Here is a 19,941-nt window from a genome sequence, read left to right as displayed (position 1 = left end):
AGCCGTATAATCAAGGACCAACAGGCTTTATCTGAGACGTGCATGTTAAACAAAATCCGGGAAGTATAGAGAGTAAATCCAGCAAAAACTATTTTTTCTACAACCGAAATATGCTTTATTACTAAAACTAAAAAGACTCAAATTGACCGTTTCACACTTAATAAAATTATAAAAACGTGCGTGTTAAATCGAAATCCGGGAAGTATAGAGAGTAAATCCAGCAAAAACTATTTATTCTACAACCGAAATATATTACTGCTTTATTACTAAAAAGACGCGCAGCGACCGTTTCACATTTGTCATTTATAAATATCAAATAGGTAGGCCCCAATTTGAATATCCCCGGCTATATAGCAAATAAGCCAAATTTTCCATAAATATACTGATTCACATAAATATACTTATTCTCGTAAATATACTTAATCTCGTCTTACGACAAGTTACAGGGGTTGGATGGTTGAATGGTTAGCACGTGCGCACTGTATCATAAAGTCTGCCATTGAGTCAACTGGCGTGGTTTGATTCCCTGGTTGTACGTGACCTTGTGGGTTTTCTCTAGGTCCTCCGGTTTCCTACCACTGCTAAAGTCCCCCCAGACAAGCAAATCATTGAAATAAAATTGAATGATATGTTAGTCCCGAAATGACCCAGTTTGTGTCGAGTTGACGTTATTCTATTTTATTGTTTCAGATGCCATCTGTAATGAAGAAATAGAATCAAGATTATCTTTTCCCAAAGCATTGACCAATGAAATTGATTAGCTCTGCTTAGCTTCAGCTCGAAATGTTAATCATTGAACTCACCTATGCCAAGTGGTGTGAACATTCTAACTCAATTAGAATGAGAGTTATTGTGTTCCAAAGTCTCAACCAATTAAATTGCTTATCGCTCTGCGTACCCTGAGCAGAAAATGCTCATTATCGAACTTAGTCAAGGTATTGATGTAATGAAGCTATACACCAAGTTTCATCACTCTCACTTAATTAGAACTAAAGTTATTGTGTCCAAAAGCATAAACCAATCAAATTGCTTATCTCTGCTTACCCTAAGCAGAAAATGCTCATCTTCGAACTCCATCAAGGCATTGACCTAATAATAAACACCTACACCAAGTTTGAACATTCCAAGTAATTATATCATCTACAGTGCACTCTGTCACATCCAACATCGTACGGGATTGTTACAATATGTTGGATTACACAGATTGACGGAATACCCAGTTTTCGCAAAATAAAGAGAGATGCATGGTCTAACATATGAACACATTACCCAGAGAGTGCTTACCTTATTCATATTGTAGATGTTAAATATCCTTAATAATAATCCTATTATGTATCCATTAATTATCATGGACAAATATGAAAATAATACACATCCCAAAACAGACCCGCGACACACGTAAAGAAAAATTACCCCCCGATAAGGAAAGTAATTCTCATTTTCAAATCAGTTCAAATGTCTATCAATGCACCCTGAATTCCGTATAAGAATCTACTTAAATTTCAAAATGCGACTCATAAGGTGATATCACAGACAGGTCATCACAGTCTAAACTGCATTATAAAATAAACCTTAAATCAATTGAACTCATTGTAAGGTGGGAATGCATGCTTTCTGATCTGGTTGGGTTATTTGAGCCGCCAGGTAGTCTAAGAATAGAAGACAACAAGTCTCGAAAATGATTACGTGTGAATTCGGGCACATGTGTTTCTTTGATCTGTTATTGTATGAAAACAGCTACATTATAACTTATAAGATAAATGTACTGCAATGAGGATCGTTCAATTGTAATTGATTTAAATTTAGTGAAAGGTTAAAGTAATTTTAGTTTAAACATATCATTTGTGTGGGAATTACCACTTTTCAGTTGGTTGTGTCGTATTATTTATCAATATGGAAATTTCTGTTTTATGGATATTTCTATTGAAGGCAAGATGCACAATTTACGTATCGTTTTTATAATTTTAATAAATGTGAAACAGTCGATGCGCGTCTTTTTAGTAATAAAGCAGTAATATATACTCTTCAAAAAAAGTAGGGGATATTCAGAAACAATACAAAACTGCAGAAATGCACTGCTGTTTTTATTAGAGGTAACCAGTGTATGTTAAAGTAGCTAAGTCTCTAACTCAATATCATCCAAAACATTCGACATTGAAAACATGAATTAGTTGTCAATTTTAATCAACATTGATGTTGTATATAAATGCGATAATGCTGAGTAATAATCAGGAAATTAATTTTCTTTCGATGGATGTACAAATAACAACACAGACAGAGATTTATATACGATCCATGCAGAGATTAACCCCTTAGTAGTTCTCAGTGTGTGGGTGTATAAAATAAGTAGGAAAATTTGACACAATGCAGTATTTTTTTGTGTCTGAATGGTATACATAATAATGTACTTATTTAATATCCATATATATATATTACAAACCTTTAATATCAGAAGTAACAGTAATATGGTCAAAAACATCATAACAAATGCATTAATAAACCAAGCTATCCAATGTACAGCATTACCCAGTCCCATCATCTTCATTACTTCTTTTAGTCTCTGTTCCTTTTCATGTACAACACCCTTGACAATCATAGCTACTGTATAAATCCAACTTAATATCATAAAGAGAGGCATCATTCTAGAGATTGTATACACGAATCTGAAAATATTATAGGAATAAAAAAATACTTGTATCTTTAAAAACAAAACATTACAATTTACATTAACAATTATGGAGGATACCATCTAATCACGAGAGACATAGGATTTAACAACAAAACTAGGACATTTTAGGACTAACATGTATTATATCTTTATTTCCTTAATTCTCCTGTAAATAGGGCTCTCATATCCATGGGATAAAATGTAGATAATCTGGAGAAAACACATGAGGTTAGGCAGTGAATCATGACAACTTTGTCATGCACAACATGAAGATTTAAAGCGGCATTATTGAAGATTAGATAAAGGGGTCACAGTTCTCATTATAACAGTTAAAAAATAGATAATGTAACAGGAATATGCTGAAAATTTCAATCAAATTACTTCACTCTGAGCCAATAAATACTCATTTTAATAACACTGTAGCCTTGATTGTCTTTGTTACCATTGTTACCATAATAATAAACAAAATCTTGTTTATCCATTTTTGCGGTTAATCATCAGCAGCCATTGAACGGCAGATCGGATTCAAATCTAATGAACATCCGGGCCATCAGATGGCCTCGAAAGTTGCATATGGTCTTGTCATGTTAATAAATGTCTAATTAATAGTTTATATAACATTTCAGGACTAAAGAAAGGCCTGTAATAGGCAGATTTAGCTCTGACATAATGTATTAGACCGGAGGCCCAGCGCGGGGGGGGTGTCCATCAAATGGGCACAAAACCAGACCCAACTTTTCTAGAGTAAAATTTTGCGTAGAATACAATGCCGAGTGGTAATCAGTCCGCCGTTGGGGCGTTTTCAAGATATTCTGGGTCAAAGGTCAAATGAGTTTATTTGCACTGAAAGTGAATGCGCAGTCATTCTTGTATTATGAAAAGAAGGTGGAAATGATCGAAAGTAATCACACTTTCAATAAAAATGTAAACTTGCTAAATTCACCTTTGTTCTTTGTGACCCCAGAGGTCAAAAGGTCACATTTTCCGTTTTAGCACTAGGAAGAGTTAAAGTAATAATTGTCGGCAGAAAATATAAAAACTAAAGCGAAACCTGTTCTAATTAATAATAGGAACATTTCAAATTTATCTTTAGGTTGCCTTAGCACCAAACTTTTACTTTGGAACGTCGAAAATGATCTTGCATAGCAGAACCAACACATTTTGAAACTTGTTTCAAAAATACGTAAAAAACTGTCAAATCGAAATCTCTCCGATTTATTTTCACAACGATTGTTATACAAAATGATACTAGTTATCTGAAAAACAATTGAATAGTTGCAGGCCGCGTGGATTTCAGAGAATCCTAGTCTAGGAAAACCGACGTTAATCTGTGACAGGAAAACACGCATCTGGCGACGAGATTAATAGCTTGCAAACTTTTTATGAATTTCGCTGGAACATGGACGCAGATAAAACCGACGAATGCATTGTACATAGTAGTTCACAGGATATATATGTCGTATTGGTAAATGTTAGCGGGGAAAATTTTGGCAGGCTTTGTGACGCGGCCTGCAGGCTGAAGTCCAGCCATGGAACTATTTAATTGTTTTTTTCAGACAACTAGTATCATTATGTATAGCATTCGTTGTAAAACTAATTCGGGGAAATTTTGATTTAACAGTTTTGAAACAGGCTCCGAAGCATTTTGGTTCTGTTATGCATGATCATTTTCGACGTTTCAAAGTAAAAGTTTGGTGCTAAGACCACCTAAAGATAAATTTTAAATATTCCTATTATTAATTAGAACAGGTTTCGCTTTAGTTTTTATATTTTATGCCGACAATTATTACTTTAAATCTTCCTAGTGCTAAAACGGAAAATGTGACCTTTTGACCTCTGGGGTCACAAAGAACAAAGGTGAATTTAGCAAGTTTACATTTTTATTGAAAATGTGATTACTTTCGATCATTTCCACCTTCTTTTCATAATACAAGAATGAATGCGCATTCACTTTCAGTGCAAATGAACTCATTTGACCCAGAATATCTTGAAAACGCCCCAACGGCGGACTGATTACCACTCGGCATCGTATTCTACGCAAAGTTTACATTTTTATTGAAAGTTTGATTACTTTCGATCATTTTCAGCTTATTTTCATGATACAAGAATGACCGCGCATTCACTTTCAGTGCAAATGAACCCATTTGACCTTTGACCCCGAATTTCTCGAACTCGCCCCAACGGCGGACTGATTACCACTCGGCATCGTATTCTACGCAAAATTTTACTCTAGAAAAGTTGGGTCTGGTTTTGTGCCCATTTGATGGAGACCCCCCCGCGCTGAGCCTCCAGACTATATGTTTTACTTACAACTGACATGAACATAATATATTTATTCACTGCTTTAAATTGACATTTCACTTTTGCTAGGCTTGGGTAGTATCAGGAATGACTACACGGTAACTGTACAGATGACATCAAAATGATTCTGACATCACCATTGTATTCGATCATATTGTATTGGCTTAAAGTCATTTTGTCATTGAAATTATGTAACACAAACTATTTAAAATATGGTAGTTATACCTGTCATTAATATAACATGGATATGGAAACTGTTGTAACATTACACCTATTTGACCCTCTTGACCTGTTTGTAGTCCTATTATAGCATGATCAACCATGTCTTGTAAAAATGCAAAACCAAATGTTAAATACTTCAAATCAAACGTTGGGCTATCTCTTGCCCTTGGTCTCCAATATCTAAACAAAATAAATACACAATATAACAAATCTGTCAATAATACATACATTTTTCTCAGCTAAATACAGTTCAGGCCTTCGTGTTTGAGGCACGCATTCCCTATTATTAGCATTAATAAACACAAGTTAACTTATTTTCTGCTAATCCATACATAATGCACAACTTTTGCTAAGACATTATCTAGGTGCATCTATTTTTCTTTTTTATTTAAACTATAAAAGAAACATAACAAGTCATCACCATCCCACACCCTTGCACTTGTTTGGAAGGCATAAGGAAAAATAATTTCTTGGAATATCAATGGGACTAGTCAGAAGATTCATAATCTGATCACGGTAGCTCAGCAAGGCACAGGTGGTTGATGTTTGTACAAAGTTTCAAAAAGATTTCTTGAAGGGAGGAAACCAGAGGACCCGGAGAAAACCCACGAGGTTGGACAGGCGACCATACTCCTTGTCATGTTCAACCGGGGAATCGAAACCCCTGTCAGTTGACTCAATGAGACCTTATGATACAGCCCCCACGTGCTAACCATTCGGCCATCCACCCCAACCCCCACCCCCGAATGGATAATGAAATATGCTCCGGAAACAAAATCGGGACAAAAGGAAAGTCATCAGAAAATAATATGTTGATGAATGTAGAAGTGTTATAAAGGTATCTTGAACATTTTCTGAAATATGCTCTAGAATAATAATTATATACCAAAACTAAGTCAAATGTGTAGCAAAAATTCAAAATCAGTGATTGGATTTCGCCTGTGTATTCTGGACATGTCTGACACTATTTTCCAAACGTCCTAAATTGTCATAAAGACATGGTGAATAATATTCAAAATTCCAGAATTAATATAGTGTACTGAGTATATAACTACCACTCAACCTGATAATCGTTGATAATAGGCTGAATTGCATAGGTAATTAAGTGATTGACGTATTTATCGTGTTATACCGCCTATACACCTACCTTGATTAACTACTTAATCTGCCTTGATTGACTGACTTACCGTACTTTCGGTGAGATTGAAAATGTTACATTAGTTTTATGAAATCAGAAACGGTCTAAGGCATCACATGGTGAAAATTTTATTAAAATCGAATAATAATTGACACTTTTATAGACAAAAAACCTTGAAAAGTCATTTGTAGAAAATTGTCTTTTTGGACCACGGAGCATATGAACTTCGTTTTATACAAATCGGGTAATAAATAATTTATCTAGATAGAACCGATAAACTGAATTAGCCAATAGCGCACAGGAAAATTATTGAGACCAAAAATGTTCACATTTTTTCTCAAATCAGACGACTCTTTAAGCCTGAGTAACAGGCCATCAAATTTTTTCAAAATTTGGCACCTAATATTTCCGAAGATTCGTCGAAATTCAAAAATCTAAAGAACCGTAGCTATGTGCCATGTCTCTGGCTATGTCAAAATCTATCAAACGTAAAAATCCAACAATTGTTGTTAATATTACGGCATTATTTCAAAAAACGACAACTTCAGTGATTACAGACATTCCGCATTTTCGCAGAAAGTTCGACATATCTTTAATCTCTAAGTGACACCCACTTTTCCAGTGAAACCGAAGAAATTGGATCAATCCGACAAGTAGTTTCTGAGATATGATCAAAATGAAAAAAAAAGTAATAAGAATAATAATCCTAACAAAAACAATAGTGTTTCACACAAGCTACGCAGTAAGAAACCCTAATAAGGATAAGAAATCCGATGCAGTAATGACGGGTTTCACTGGTGCCACGTTATCCTTGAACTTATGTCACTTCCGAGGCCACGTTACCCTTAAACTTATGTCACTTCCGGTACAAATGGAACCGAGAAACATATTTCCACATAAACATTACAGACGTGTTATAAAATGGACGCAGAATCAAACCCAGCAATATCAATTCCATTTATACATTTGTTACCATGTGTTACATATGTCAAAACAGTGATACTAACTTACCGTTATGTTAGCTGAATTTCTAATGGGAAATTAAAATGCGAAAAAACAAAATCCTTAAATGTGATCCTGACTAAATGGGTTATTTCTCGACAAGGGAAGATGCTAGAACCAATTTTTGGACATCTATATGACCGTATTGATTCAATCTATATGTCCATTGGAGTCAAATATCATAATGTTAAAGGAAATGAAATGAAATGAAATGAAATGGGGTTTAACGTCCTACTCATAATGTTAAAGGGATAATAAATAGAACTCACTTAAAAAAAATGTTTGTTTTGAAGGTTAAAAATGTTTGTTTTGAAGGTTAAAAATACAGTTTATGCCAAAATGACATTACTTTCAGTGATAATAAAAATGTTAAATTAGTTCAATGAAATCATAAATGGCATAAGGCATCACATGATGAAAATTTTATGAAAATCGGATAATAATCAACACTTTTATGGACCAAAAACCATGAAAAGTGACTTGCAGGCAATCGTCTATTTCTCTGCAACCATCAAAATTAGAAACCATTTTGTGGTATCTGTATGATCGTATGGGTTTATTCTATTTGTTGATTTGAATCAAATATCATAATTGTAAAAAGATTCCAAATAAGAATCATTTGAATAAAATATCTGATTTTAAGGTTAAAAATACAGTTTTTGCCCAAATGATGTCATTTCCGGTGACAGTGAAAATGTTAAATTGGTTTGACCTAGTCAAAATTGGCATAAGGCATCAAATGATAAAAGAAATTTGAAAGTAGAATAATAATTGACTCCTTTACAGGCAAAATAACGTGATCACAAACTAATTTTCACATATATTCTCTTCGTATGGATTATTGCTACGAGTTTATGAAAGTTACGCAGATATATTTTTAAATATGAAGACGCTGAACGGGTTGTAAATAGCTTAATTATACCACCTTTAAATCGAAATAACCCGAAAACAAAATCGAAATTTAAAAAACTGAGTCTGATGTTTTGTGTGCTTTGCATGGTGCATTCTTTTGGTAATATCGAATTTTGAAAATATAATATTAGCTTTCAAAATTATAGTTTTTGTTAAAATTATGTCATAGGCGAAAGACCGAAGAAATTTATCGTTCAAGTTCGTTGCAACAACCTCTGTGGGAGATTTTAATTTTTTAAATTACACGTCTCTTTGTTCTAATTTAAAAACCATGATCTCCACACATTCGGCATGTGCCAGTATTTAATAATTCTTTTTTAAAAATGGAATTCTTTTTAACCTAATCACCTAAAAAATAAACATTACACGCGTCGGAATACACGCGAAGTTTATTGCCGAGTGCAATTTTGGCCAATCAAAATAAAGAAAACGTTTAGCCCCGATCCTTCAATCATGGCGGATATTATAGTCAACAGGGACACATTTTTCTGGCATTTTGACCAGAAAAATGAAGTGCCTTATTCATCAGAATGCAACACAGCCCTGCAAGTTACTGGTTTTTAACGGCAACACCTGGAGGCATTGTGTGGAATATTCAAAACAGTGGCAGACTTTGGATGGAGAAGAAAAAAACATTGCAATCACGTATCGAGGTGTGTTCGAAGGTATGTTTGTATGTATGTTATTATTAGTTATTTTATTATTATTATTTTCTTAGTCTTAGTATTTATATTTTTTCTAGGCTGTGAGTGTTCACGTTGGTTGTTGTTAAAAAATATATAAAGTACTTGTTCACAATACATGGTATCACGCAAACCAGTGGTGGGCAAACTTTCAAGTTTTAAAACAAAACTGAAGCCTAAACTGGTGAAGGGCAAAACATTTTTATGAACCATAACTAACAAATTACATTAGTCATTAATTACAATGTCAAGGGTTATGAAATATCATTTTCAATAAAGTAATATTAGAAATATGGAGTACAGCACATAATATTTAAAATTACATTCTTATTAGAATCATTTTAGTCAGGTTCCATGGAACTTTGTCAAATTTATATTCCGTCGGTGATTGGTCTAAAATAAAACCTGCCGTCTTGTGGGAGCATAGTTTAGAATAGCCTTTACAGAAAAATCAAAGGCAATTAGTCTAAGCCGTAAAAAGATCTGCAAAGATTATTGATCCTTCAGGCGGAAATGCTATTTAAATAAGCAATTTTAGATTCTGATTTCATTTAGAGATTGCATTGCTCAAAAAAAAATTCACACATGTGACATACAATTATGTTTTTTCTATCATATTTCCTATTTTCTTTAGGAACAAAGGAAGAAGCTTCAAAGGTGAATCAAAAAGATGTTCCTGTAAAGTTGCTGCCTTTTCCTGTACAGATCTATGTGGATGTAAAGACTGTCAAAATTCCACACCTACACCCACAGAGATGGCTATGGATGATGATGATGATCATCATCATCATGATGATGAAGAAGAATGTTGAATGTAAAAACTATATATTGTTACAAAGATAATAATCAATACATTCTCAATAAAAAAAATAAATATATATATTTTCATTATTACATCAACAAATATTTGTTTTAAAAGTATTATTATTTTTTCCTTTTCTTTAAAATGATTTTCTATCCCCAATTCTTTGTACACCTTTAACCTGGCATTACTAAAATTAAAGCAATATATGGGAGCATGGATTTTATCCTCAGTTGAATGCTACATTCTCACATAGTTAATAACTCTTACATCAGGTTTTTTTTTGTATCTGTCCCTTATGATCGGCTGAAGTTTAGTGATTTTTTTTTCTCTTAATTTCTGATATTTTTAAAATGAAGTTATTCCATCGGATTATAATATGCATATTTTGTACACTTTAGTCCATGAACGATTTAGTATAATTATAAAATCAAAATCAACATGTTTTATTAAATTTTAAAATGACTTTGTATATATGTTTTTACATACCTATTGTATGCTGATTCAAGCCTATAAATTCATATCTTATCAACAGAGCTTGTACATACTGTTTTTTTCCATATTCATTTTCATTAAAATAAGAACTTTTGTCAATTAAAGTCATTACAGTAATAAAATGAAATGAAATGAAATGGGGTTTAACGTCCTACTGTTCTGCTCCTAACCTGGGCTAATGAAGACGGGCATACGCCATACAGTGTGCTATGAGGGAAATTTTGCCCGGACAGCGGCACTACGGCCTACTCTTATATCGAATTTCAACTGCCAAGGGATCTTTTACGTGCACGCCAATGTGTACACGGGACCTCGGTTTTTCGTCCCATCCGAACGACTAGACAGCTTTCCTTGTCAGCCCCTCCGTCCTGCATCACTGACAAGGGAGAACCACGCCGGAAAATCTGGATGAACTTTCTCGGCCAATGCAGGGATCGAACACCCGACCTCCAGGCTAGCGAGCTAGCGTCTTACCCACTTAGCCACGTGATCCCCATTACAGTAATATTTAAAGGAGCTAAATCGCTAACACTTGAGACCTAGAAATTGACAAAAGTGGGTCGCAACACATATAATACTGTAGTATGAATGTATATAAACTGATTTACATTCAATGGTTTCCTTTTTTACTCCAATTTCAAATCATCTATGTTCGGCGAAATAAGCCAGCAGTCTCAAGCGAGTGCAAATTTTTAGCGTCTGGTTATTCCAGTCTATATAGGCCCTTTGATTTGGTGCAATGTGTCTAGCCTCGTCCCTCGAGTCTCTTGATACAACTGGGGCTGAAGCACATTATGGTACACGATTCGTGTACAAATAGTAAAATGTTTATTTTGTCTTAAATATTGGATATCAAAAGCCCATCTTTTTAAGGTAAGATCACAACATGAATGTTGATTTAATTTGACAAATAAATCGTGTTTTCAATGTTGAAGATTTTGGATGATATTGAGTTAGAGACTTAGCTACTTTAATGTTTAAATTTTGAACTACATGTATTAAAAATCTTTACTATTTCTTTATATATCAGACATGTGCAGCATACATATTTATGTTAGTCTATTATGGTACATTTTTTCTCAGTTGTTTGATGTTAATTATCAATGAATTAGTGTATGTGTAGTGTGTACATGTGTGTGTGAGTGTATGTAATATATATGTGTTTATTTATGTATTTGATTTATTATTGTAATTTCATTATGTTTTGATTGTAATATTTATATCTGTTTGTATTTTTTTTTTTTTTTTTTTTTGGAGAGTGGGGTTGCCTGCTCTATAATCCAATTATCTTTAATAAATAATGTTAAAAAAAATAATTTATTTTTAAAACTCCCATAGACCGCTCCTTTGAGCAAGACCAAGTAGTCTATATATATTTTTTAAAATAGGGTAATGGACAAACAAGGGACATTTTAGCCACAGGGAACACAACCTGTATTATACCTATGCATTAATTTCAAAAAGTCTTAATTTAGCAAACACAAATAAGTGTCCACAAAACATCAGTTAATTGTTATTACATTGTCAAACCTTTTTAGGGGTGCTTTTGTGGGTATATTGATATTAAAAGGTATTTTCAACCTTATATGGAGGGTTCGGGGATTAAGCAGTGTATGAGGGATGGAGGGGGGTGGTGGGCCTTGCCTTTGATTTATGCATAGTTATATTATTTGGATGCTACAGTGTCGACTTTATTAGAGATGAGGAAGGGTGGGCTTAGGGGATCTATTCTAACCAGTTAATATTAGGGTGAACTCGACAATGCAAAGTATGTATGTCTACACACGCAAAGACTACAGTAGGAAGAGAGCCTCTAATAAAATATAGCTTCACACACCTTGATTGATTTTGATATTTGGCAATTATCTATATTTATATTCGATTATATATAGGCCTATATCATTGCTATCAAACAACATTTCCAACCATTCTCAAATTATCTTAATACTCGAAGCTGTGGTGGGACGTTAAACACGATGCATGCAAAAATTAATTCCACAGTGTCGTGTAGGCCAACTTTCTTAAGAATAATAAATTGATTCATCACATTTACACAGGCTACAAACAGCTTAAAATTTGTTGAGAGAGGACAAGCCCGTCAGGTAGTACCGACAGCGGCTTCACGGGGGTAAGACGGGTAAAGCTTGTCTGGCATCGAGGAAAAACTGAATTATCCAATGGCGGCCAAGGAAAATTATCTAGACAAAAATTGTTGACATTTTTGCTCAAAACAGAAGACCCTTTAGCCCTGGATAAAATATCATATAAAAATATTTATCAATAAAAAAAGTTTTTTGTAAAAATTTAAATTTTCAAAATTTGGCTATTGTTAATATTTTTTTAACAAACGACAACTTCGGTCATTTCGGACATTTCGCATTGTCACAAAACGCCCGAAATAGCTTTAATCTCTAAGTCACACCCACTTTCCGAATAAAATCAAAGACATCGTATCAATCGACATGTAGTTTCTGAGATACAATCAAATTGGAAAGAAAAAAATAAAATAATAATAATAAGAAGAAAAATCTTAACAAAAACTATAGTGTTTCACAAAAACTATGCAGTGTGAAACCCTAATACAAGTTCTATGTTTTTATTTAGATCTACTCCCATGTCTCATTATGTTTTGAGAAAAAATATCCTTGAATTAAGCAGATTTAAAGGGCCAATCATGATAATATTTTGGAGAATAAAACTGCTTAATTTTGTGTTAAAACCCCTTAAAATCCTGTACCTAAGGGCCAAGCAACTAATTCAATATTTGCGATAAGTTTTCAAACAACTTACACCCGTCATTCTTCATCTGGAAATGGAGACCAGACTTTTATTTTATAAAAACAATGTGTAGGTGAAATTTACCTTTCGTTATCCAGTACGGCACATGGGTCATTCACTGTATAGACCTCTAAAGTAACAGAGATAGATTATCAGGTCACCCAACGAAAAAATTGACCAGAAATCTTAAAAGGGTTACGTGTCCGGATAAGCATTTTTGACGTTCACGTCCAAACAACTCAATATTTTGAGCTGAAATTTTGAGACAAGGTAAATACACCATTCCTCTACATTTTGGCGCTTAATTTATATATAAATTTCATACTAACTCGGATTTTTATTTTTGAGACTGTTCAAATCGGGATAGTCCATTTAACTCGGTCCACCAATGGGCCTAACCCAAAATAAAACTTTTTCGGAATTCAAAACGTATTAAATGTAGTTTACTATTAAAATACATGAAATACTTAAATTTTGTGATATTATGCACTTCCAAATCACCAAATATTCGAAAAAAAAACCTACCAAAACATTATTGACTGCCATTCACCACCATTGACATTTGCCCTCCTATAGCCGCCATTTTGTTTCTCCTGAGCAAGACCATTCTATTAATAGACTTGTATAGGCTGAGCGCTATTTTGTGTTTATAGTATAAATCTATGGATATACCATAGTTTTACACTATTTGCATACGAGGGGCGGCCATTTTGTACGGCAGTTTTAGACTGATTCTCACGAAATTCAAACTCAACCATCATTAGTGTGTAACAGTGATATATTCACACGCTTTTTTAAATATGATAAAAATTGTGACCTCTAAAGGGACAAGCTAAAAACAAAATTTTTCGTTCAAACAAGGGCCATAATTCAGGAAGTTGATCCGATATGAGTGAATATGGAAAGGAACCAAGATCTTTGGGTAATAAATATGTATTTCAAGATTCATCAAAATCTATGAAAATTTTGGCCTTTAGAGGGTCCACAACCTTGATATACCATATATTTACACTATTTGCGTATGAGGGGCGGCCATTTTGTCCGGCAATTTTGGTCCGATTTTCACGAAATTTGAACTCAGCCATTATGACCTCTAGAGGGATCCAATATGCGCGTATATTGAAAGGATCCAAGACCTTTGGGTTATAAACATGTATTTCAAGTTTCATCAAAATCGGATCAAAATTGTTACCTAGAGAGGGTCCACAACCTTGATATACCGGTACCAGATGATTAAACTATTTGCGTCTGCCAGTTTTGGTCCAATTATCACGAAATTTGAACTCATCCTACAGTATGGTGTAACGATGATAGATTCAAGCATTTATTTACATCGATAAGTATGGTGTAACGATGATAGATTCAAGCGTTTATTTACATCGGATAATAATTGTGACCTCTAGAGGGACCACAAGCTAAAAACGTGATTTTTCGTACAATCAAGGGCCATAATTCAGGAAGTTACGATCCGATATGCGCGAATATTAAAAGGAACCAAGAACATTGGGTTATAAACATGAATTTCAAGTTTCATCAAAATCAGATGAAAATTGTGACCTCTAGAGTGTCCAAAAGCTAAAAACATGATTTTTTGTACAATCAGGGGCCATAATCCATGAAGTTATAGTCTGATATATGCCAATATCGAAAGGAACCGAGATCTTTGGGAGATAGACCTATATTTCAAGATTCGTCAAAATCGGATAAAAATTGTGAACTGTAGGTAGAGTGTCCACAAACAAATATGAACAGACGGACACACATCCTCGGTTACCCAGTGTACTCATTCCGTTCTACTCCACTATACCCTGGGTTAATCCATTGGGTTTCCACGATTGCATATTATCTGCCCTGGCCTAGAATGTAGTTACAGTCTACGAACCAATCAAAAAACAGTTTACGAACCAATCGTTTCACCTTCGTTTTTATAAGGGTAGATAACCATATTCATGTCCATTTACTGAATGATTTATTTAAATAATGCATATGTTTATAATTTATTTATATTTAATTGTATTATCAAAATCTGTAATATGTGTTGTTGACTTCAAATATGTATAACATCTATATGTTTGACTTTTGTTATTATTATTACTATTCGTTCTTTGTCTGAAATATGTCACTCTATTATGTTTATCATTATTGAACTTATACTTGGCAATGTAATTCACAATAACTTGTCTACGATATCACGCGGATATAAAATTCTGGGAACGAACGAACGATTTAAATAAAACTAATGACCCTACATTACTATATGAACGTCTGGTCTTCAATAACATAATATATAATTGGTTGCTAATAATTACGCATTTCGAATAGGTCAACTCCTAACATTGTCCAATGAGAGTTACTTCCCTTTGCCAACTTCCTTTTTAAATAACAATTTATAGGATTGGTCGATAAAAATAGCACAATCATCAAGGGTGGATAACTTGAAAACGTGTATCCCCCATAGACTAACCCAAGGTATAGTGGAGTAGAACGGAATGAGTGCACTGGGTAATCGAGGATGGCAGACACACAGACAAACAAGGGCAATGACACATGCACATGAAAATGTGGGCATATAAAAATATAAATCCCAGAAATTCCTATGTAGTAAAAGGCACAACAACTTTAACAACTGTGTGTACAAAGTTCCAAAAAGATATCTTGAACGGTTTATGAGATATGCTTCGGAAATGAAATTGGGAGGGACAGGCTGAGCCCATTTCAATATTCCTCCCTAACTTTGTTCGGCGCGGAATAATAATAGCAATGCAGTGTTTTATACTTCAAATAAAGGGTATTACATGTGATTGCACGTGTCATCTCCTGTCCGCAATTCCACGAGACTGATTTTCAATTTTTTCCAATCCCAGTAGAGCTTTTTTCAGCTCTCCATGATTTTTTAGATGTGAAGGCCTGACAGTTTCTGTTTCAAGTAGTGAAAATTCAAAGGTAAATATCTGATTTAATCCTGTTTTCACACATATCATAATTAATCGAATTATAAGGTTCTGGATGGAAATGTTTTTAAAGCCATATAGAGGAAGACATAAGGTTTGTTAAACATAATAAATTGTCCATACCTGTCTTCAATCCTCTTGGTACTATCAACATTATCAGAGTTCATACGTATTTTATATCTAATGTGGGTAGATTTTTCATCTATATCATCAAATACAAGAGCTGAAAATAAACCATCATGTATAATATATTTAAAAATACGATTCTTAGAAAAATATTTCGCTTAAAATGTTTTATTTTTTAAATGGTGAACAATAAAACAAGACAAGCTAAAAGTGAGGCTGATGTCCCCCACCTCAATCCACTCATTAATTACTTTCACGTTCATTTTTTTAATATAGTCTGGAGACGCAGCGCGAGGGGGTGTCCATCAAATGGGCACCAGACCCAACTTTTCTAGAGTAACATTTTGCGTAGAATACGATGCCAAGTGGTAATCAGGCCACCGTTGGGGCGTTTTCGAGATATTCGGGGTCAAAGGTCAAATGAGTTCATTTGCACTGAAAGTGAATGTGCAGTCATTCTTGTATCATGAAAAGAAGCTGAAAATGATCGAAAGTAATCACACTTTCAATAAAAATGTAAACTTGCTAAATTCACCTTTAGTCTTAGTGACCCTGGAGGTCAAAAGGTGAAATTTACCGTCTTTGCACTAGGAAGATTTAAAGCAATAAAATGGCAACGTAAAATATAAAGATAGGTTGCCAGGCAACGAAACATACGCCCACAGCAGCTAAATCGTCCGGGGAGTCAACAAGAGTTGTCGCATATTTTTACTTTTTTCGGTAATTAAACATTTATAATACATTAAAATCTGATAAAGAGTAACAACTAATTAAGTAATTATCAGAAAACCATTAGAATTTGTTTGGTTTTTATAAAGTTCTGCCCCATGCTAATGTTTAGTATAGAAAACTTTTAACATCATGTGACTCTCCGTAGTATTCCAAAACATCAACATATAAAATTGCTTATCACTGCTGAGCCTCCGCATCATTGAGCTCAGTCAAGGCATTTACCTAATGAATATCTACACCAAGTTTAAACATTCCACCACTGTCTTCCAAAAGGTCTGACAGACAGAAGGACAGGGAAAATTAATTTAACCATCTATACATTGTGCATAATAAAATAAAATGGAGTTTCAATTCCCAGTATCTATAACTGAATTGTTAGTATATTTTCAGTAGCAATACGGTTAAATCTATGAAATATTTTGACATGGGAGCTGAGTTACAATAATGTGAATTGTTCTAGGTATTTATTAGGGGATATTAAAATAGAATGAATGAATGAAATGTTGTTTTATGGCATGTCAGCTCCAACTGGGCTATATTGGGCCAAACATATGATGATTATTTTGAGGCAGGCTAAATTAAAGATAGGTTGCCAGGCAACGAAACATACGCCCACAGCAAGTAAATCGTCCGGGCAGTCAACAAGGGTTGTCGCATATTTTTACTTTTTTCGGTAATGAAACATTTATAATACACTAAAATCTGATTAAGAGCAACAACTCACGAAGTAATTATCAGAAAACTATTAGAATTTGTTTGGTTTTTATAAAGTTCTGCCCCATGCTAACGTTTTGTATGCACAGCTTTTAATATCATGGATTTAACTGTTTAAGTCATAAAAATTCATTGAAAATCAATATACTTGTTCGTCTCAAGACCTTAAACTCTGTGTATCAATCTGAAGTCAATCGGATGATAACTTTAGCCTCTAGAGCGTCAGAAGATTTTTCAAAGTGATCAAGGGCCATAACTCTGGCAGTACTTATCAGAAATCGCTGAAAATCAATAGGCTTCTTCGTCTCATGACATTAAACACTGTGTATAAATTTAAAGTCAATCGGATATTAACTTTAGCCTCTAGAGCGTCCACAAGATTTTTCAAAGTGATCAAGGGCCATAACTCTGGCAGAACTTATCAGAAATCGCCGAAAATCAATAGGCTTCTTCGTCTCATGACATTAAACACTGTGTATAAATTTAAAGTCAATCGGATATTAACTTTAGCCTCTAGAGTGTCCACAAGATTTTTCAAAGGGATCAAGGACCATAACTCTGGCAGTAATTATCGGAAATCGCTAAAAATCAATACGCTTCTTCGTCTCATGACATTAAACACTGTGTATAAATTTAAAGTTTTTACGTATTTTTGAAACTGGCTCCGAAGCGTTTTGGTTCTGTTATGCAAGATCATTTTCGACGTTCCAAAGTAAAAGTTTGGTGCTAAGACCACCTAAAGATACATTTCAAATGTTCCTATTATTAATTAGAACAGGTTTCGCTTTAGTTTTTATATTTTCTGCCGACATTTACTACTTTAAATCTTCCTAATGCTGAAACGGAAAGTGTGACCTTTTGACCTCTGGGGTCACAAAGAACAAAGGTGAATTTAGCAAGTTTACATTTTTATTGAAAATGTGATTACTTTCGATCATTTTCAGCTTATTTTCATGATACAAGAATGACCGCGCATTCACTTTCAGTGCAAATGAACTCATTTGACCTTTGACCCAGAATATCTTGAAAACGCCCCAACGGCGGACTGATTACCACTCGGCATCGTATTCTACGCAAAATTTTACTCTAGAAAAGTTGGGGCTGGTTTTGTGCCCATTTGATGGACACCCCCCCGCGCTGAGCCTCCGGTCTAATAAAGAATCGATCCAACTCATTGCTTATCACTGCTTAATCTCAGCAGAAAATACTTGTTATATTGAAGTCATGGTACTGATGTAATCTGTCACTCGCACTTAACTAGAATCTGAAGTTATCGTATTCCAAACCGAAATGAAATGGGGTTGAAAATCCTACTTTTCTGCACTGATTGGGCTTAATGAAGATGGGAATATGCCATGCAGTGAGCTACGCGGAAAAGTTTGACCCAGACAGCAGAGCTACAGCCTACCCTTGTATCGAATTCCAGCTGCCAGGGGTTCTTTTATGTGCAAGCCAATGTATATACTACAAGACTTTGTTTTATTGTCCCACCAAAACAACTAGACAGCTTGCATTCCTGACAAGGTGAAACCACGCCGGCAAATCTTGATGAATTATCTTGGCCAACACTGGGAGCAACCCCGAGACCTCCAGGCTAGTGAGCCTGCGTCTTACTCACTGAACAACTGTGACTCTCCGTAGTATTCCAAAACATCAACATATAAAATTGCTTATCACTGCTGAGCCTCCGCATCATTGAGCTCAGTCAAGGCATTTACCTAATGAATATCTACACCAAGTTTAAACATTCCACCACTGTCTTCCAAAAGGTCTGACAGACAGAAGGACAGGGAAAATTAATTTAACCATCTATACATTGTGCATAATAAAATAAAATGGAGTTTCAATTCCCAGTATCTATAACTGAATTGTTAGTATATTTTCAGTAGCAATACGGTTAAATCTATGAAATATTTTGACATGGGAGCTGAGTTACAATAATGTGAATTGTTCTAGGTATTTATTAGGGGATATTAAAATAGAATGAATGAATGAAATGTTGTTTTATGGCATGTCAGCTCCAACTGGGCTATATTGGGCCAAACATATGATGATTATTTTGAGGCAGGCTAAATTAAAGATAGGTTGCCAGGCAACGAAACATACGCCCACAGCAAGTAAATCGTCCGGGCAGTCAACAAGGGTTGTCGCATATTTTTACTTTTTTCGGTAATGAAACATTTATAATACACTAAAATCTGATTAAGAGCAACAACTCACGAAGTAATTATCAGAAAACTATTAGAATTTGTTTGGTTTTTATAAAGTTCTGCCCCATGCTAACGTTTTGTATGCACAGCTTTTAATATCATGGATTTAACTGTTTAAGTCATAAAAATTCATTGAAAATCAATATACTTGTTCGTCTCAAGATCTTAAACTCTGTGTATCAATCTGAAGTCAATCGGATTATAACT

General features: G+C 34.3%; 1 protein-coding gene across 3 annotated transcripts in view; it reads right to left on the bottom strand.

Moving 5' to 3' along the window:
- LOC126819203 (phospholipid-transporting ATPase ABCA1) overlaps positions 1-19,941 on the bottom strand; it is a 127,012-nt gene that overhangs the window by 56,801 nt on the left and 50,270 nt on the right. For all 3 annotated transcript variants that reach the window (XM_050547107.2, XM_050547110.2, XM_050547108.2), the window contains exons 14-16: positions 16,076-16,175; positions 5,195-5,371; positions 2,441-2,663 (exon numbers count right to left, since the gene is read on the bottom strand). In XM_050547107.2, coding sequence (XP_050403064.1) covers positions 2,441-2,663; positions 5,195-5,371; positions 16,076-16,175 — 500 coding nt within the window. The remainder of the gene's footprint in view (positions 1-2,440; positions 2,664-5,194; positions 5,372-16,075; positions 16,176-19,941) is intronic.

This window comes from Patella vulgata, chromosome 4 (assembly GCF_932274485.2).
Source record: "Patella vulgata chromosome 4, xgPatVulg1.2, whole genome shotgun sequence".
NCBI classification, from domain to species: Eukaryota; Metazoa; Mollusca; class Gastropoda; family Patellidae; genus Patella; species Patella vulgata.
This window is presented reverse-complemented; position numbering and strand designations above follow the sequence as displayed.